Raw genomic sequence first — 2,585 nt, 5'->3', positions numbered from 1 at the left:
ACCAAGAAAACTAGGAAGACAGAAGAAATACCTTAACATTCTCCTCTGTTATGTACTTCTCGGCTTTGTCCACTGCATTTTGTCGGATCCGGTGAAGAAATGCCTGCAGAGATGAAAAAAGATTTATGTTCAAATAGTTTGATAATAGTTTGATTTCATTCTTTTATTTCCTTTGGGTTCCCATCAACATAGTGCAGCTGATTACCTTTAAGACTGAAAGAATGTAAACATTTACGAACTCCCCACCACAGATGTCCAGGCTGCATGCAGCCACTACCAAAGACATTCCCTACAATGCTGTTGGGCTTTGCCTGACAATAAATGTATTCCCTTTGTTGAAGCTTTTAGCTTTAATTATTTGTTACTACCAGTAGACTACAGCAGGGTCCATTCACTTCTTTGAAGGTTTCTTGTGTCTCTAGGATGCATGCAGCTGTTCCGACCAGAGCAGTGGGCTCGACCCACAGCGAGATGCATGTCAGCAAGGGACTGCGAAGAACAACAAAGGGACAGTCACACTGCTGGAGCTGATGCACATCAGAGCCATGAGCTGGGGCTAGAGACAAGATCAACAGTCTCAATATGCAGGAAAGGGAAATGGAAATCAGCAGATGATGCCTGTGATACATTATCCTGTTCACTTTATTTTAGTTGGTTAAAAACAGACGAAGCAATGCTGGAACTTTTCACTTAGGTCAGGTTTTGCCTTCTCTCAGCTCTGCACAACTCTGGCTTTAAACAGCAAAATCAATAAAAAGCTCCAGGCCAGATACAAATGGACAGTGGTCTGAGTATCAGCCTAAAAAGCATAACTCTGGCTACTGGAAGTTGGGAGGACCTACTTGCATTTGCACTGAACACACCCACAACCTATTTGATTCAGTGGGAAGGGTTTACAAAACACTGCATGGGATTTCTACCTCAAAACTCCACTGGTTTCACAACTATTGGCTAAAAGGCACTTCTGAACTGAGAGCTGAGAATCTTCCTATCCACAGGCATCAGCAGAGTTGGAAATACCTGCAGGAGAGGCTGAAGGGAAGCCAGGGAGGACAGAATCTGCTGCAATAAACTACATAACCTGTGCAAAGAAGGGAAGAGGGCTTCCCTCTCTGGTCTTCTCAGTGGTTTCTTAACTTCCCTCCCACACAAAGGAGTGAGTCCTGGGGAGTGCAGTGAACAAGGAGGAAAGAACTTCTCTTACCCACCTGAGAGAGTGAGGGGAAGTGGGTCATGTCTTTGTATTTAGGGCACAAAGTGGCTTTGTTACAGCTTGATAATACAAAGCCTTTGAAAGCTGAACTATTCCTGAGCAAGGTCCATGTCAGCTGGTGCATACTCAGCTTTTGCTTTTTGCCTTTTGCCTTCTGTGATCAGCAGCAGCTTACAACCTGGTAAGAAGCAATGTCACTGATCGAGACTTACAGCTTATGGAATGCCTTCGTCTCTGGTGTTTTGCTTGGAAGACAGTGAACATGTTCCTCTGCCTGACTTTCAGCTCTAAAAAGGGCACATCTCTGTTCTGGCTCAGGCATGGCTCTCTGTCACTCATCAGCCATTCACATTTTACAGAGCAGGCACCAGTAAAAAAACATTAATTAACGAGGCACAGAGACAATGCATTTGTTTTTAGCCCTGGATTTTCAACCTGCTTTTGAATAAATTTCAAGGTCTATAACCATATTGCTCCTCTAGTATTGCTAAATAGGAAGAAGATCTTGGCTAGATTCCAGCTAGATATGGAGAACTTGAAGGAGTTTGTGTGGACTTAGGAGCCTGAAGAATAGATTCCTGCATCAAAGGAACAGAACACACGGGCCAGTGGCAGAAGTTATTTTGTAAGAAGCAGCCAGTCCACCCTGCCAATAATCTGTCCAGGAACTCTAGTGCTCAGCTGCTCAGGAGCAGTCAGGGAACTGTCTGAGATGAAGTGTTCAGCATGATGACTGATGACAGGAGGAATAGCTGCTGCACTCCCACTTCAGTGCTGGGTGTAACAGCTGAGCATTAGTAACCAGGCATCTGAGTTATACAAGGTGGCACATCATACTAAAGTCATTCATTCTCAAACAGTAAGTCAGGCAGTGATTTTCCCTGCTTTAACCACAAACATGCTTGGAGACAACAAACCCAACTGAAATGATCAATTAATCTACACAATTAGCAGCTCCACTGGTGCCTAATAGTTACCTGCACACCAGTCCCAGTATGATGGGTAATAATAGAGAGCTGTATGCAGAAGTGCAAATCACATTAGCTGTTACAGGGCACTCAATAAAAGAGTAGAGACTGTGTTAATCTGAAAAACAGCTTTTCTGTGATGTTTGCCTGAAAAGATCACTTGATGTGAGCACAAGAAAGGGACAAAAAGAGAGAGGAAAATCAATTGAAAAATAAAAAAGGCATAGAAGCAGAGAGAGAAGGAAGGATGAAAGACCTAGGAGGGAAACAGTCAGCTTTGTAGACAGTCTTTCAAATTTCCTACAGCCTCTGATTTGCCGTAATGTGCATGGAAAGCAGTCTCTCCAATAAAACAAGATGGTTACAAGAGGTTTTGGTCCTACAAATTTAGTAGCCCACTTTCC

The 2,585-nt window shown here is 43.4% G+C and overlaps 1 protein-coding gene across 1 annotated transcript in view; it reads right to left on the bottom strand.

The window, feature by feature from the left end:
* The window catches only part of PREX1 (phosphatidylinositol-3,4,5-trisphosphate dependent Rac exchange factor 1), an 87,832-nt gene extending 86,597 nt beyond the window's left edge, over positions 1-1,235 (bottom strand). The window contains 2 exon segments of the mRNA XM_017736017.1: positions 32-160; positions 1,209-1,235. Coding sequence (XP_017591506.1) covers positions 32-160; positions 1,209-1,235 — 156 coding nt within the window.
* Positions 1,236-2,585: the final 1,350 nt, after the last annotated feature.

The sequence above is a fragment of the Corvus brachyrhynchos genome, unplaced genomic scaffold (assembly GCF_000691975.1).
Source record: "Corvus brachyrhynchos isolate BGI_N302 unplaced genomic scaffold, ASM69197v1 scaffold10, whole genome shotgun sequence".
Lineage (NCBI taxonomy): Eukaryota > Metazoa > Chordata > Aves > Passeriformes > Corvidae > Corvus > Corvus brachyrhynchos.
Note: the sequence above shows the minus strand (reverse complement) of the source record. Positions and strands in the feature narration are given on the sequence as shown.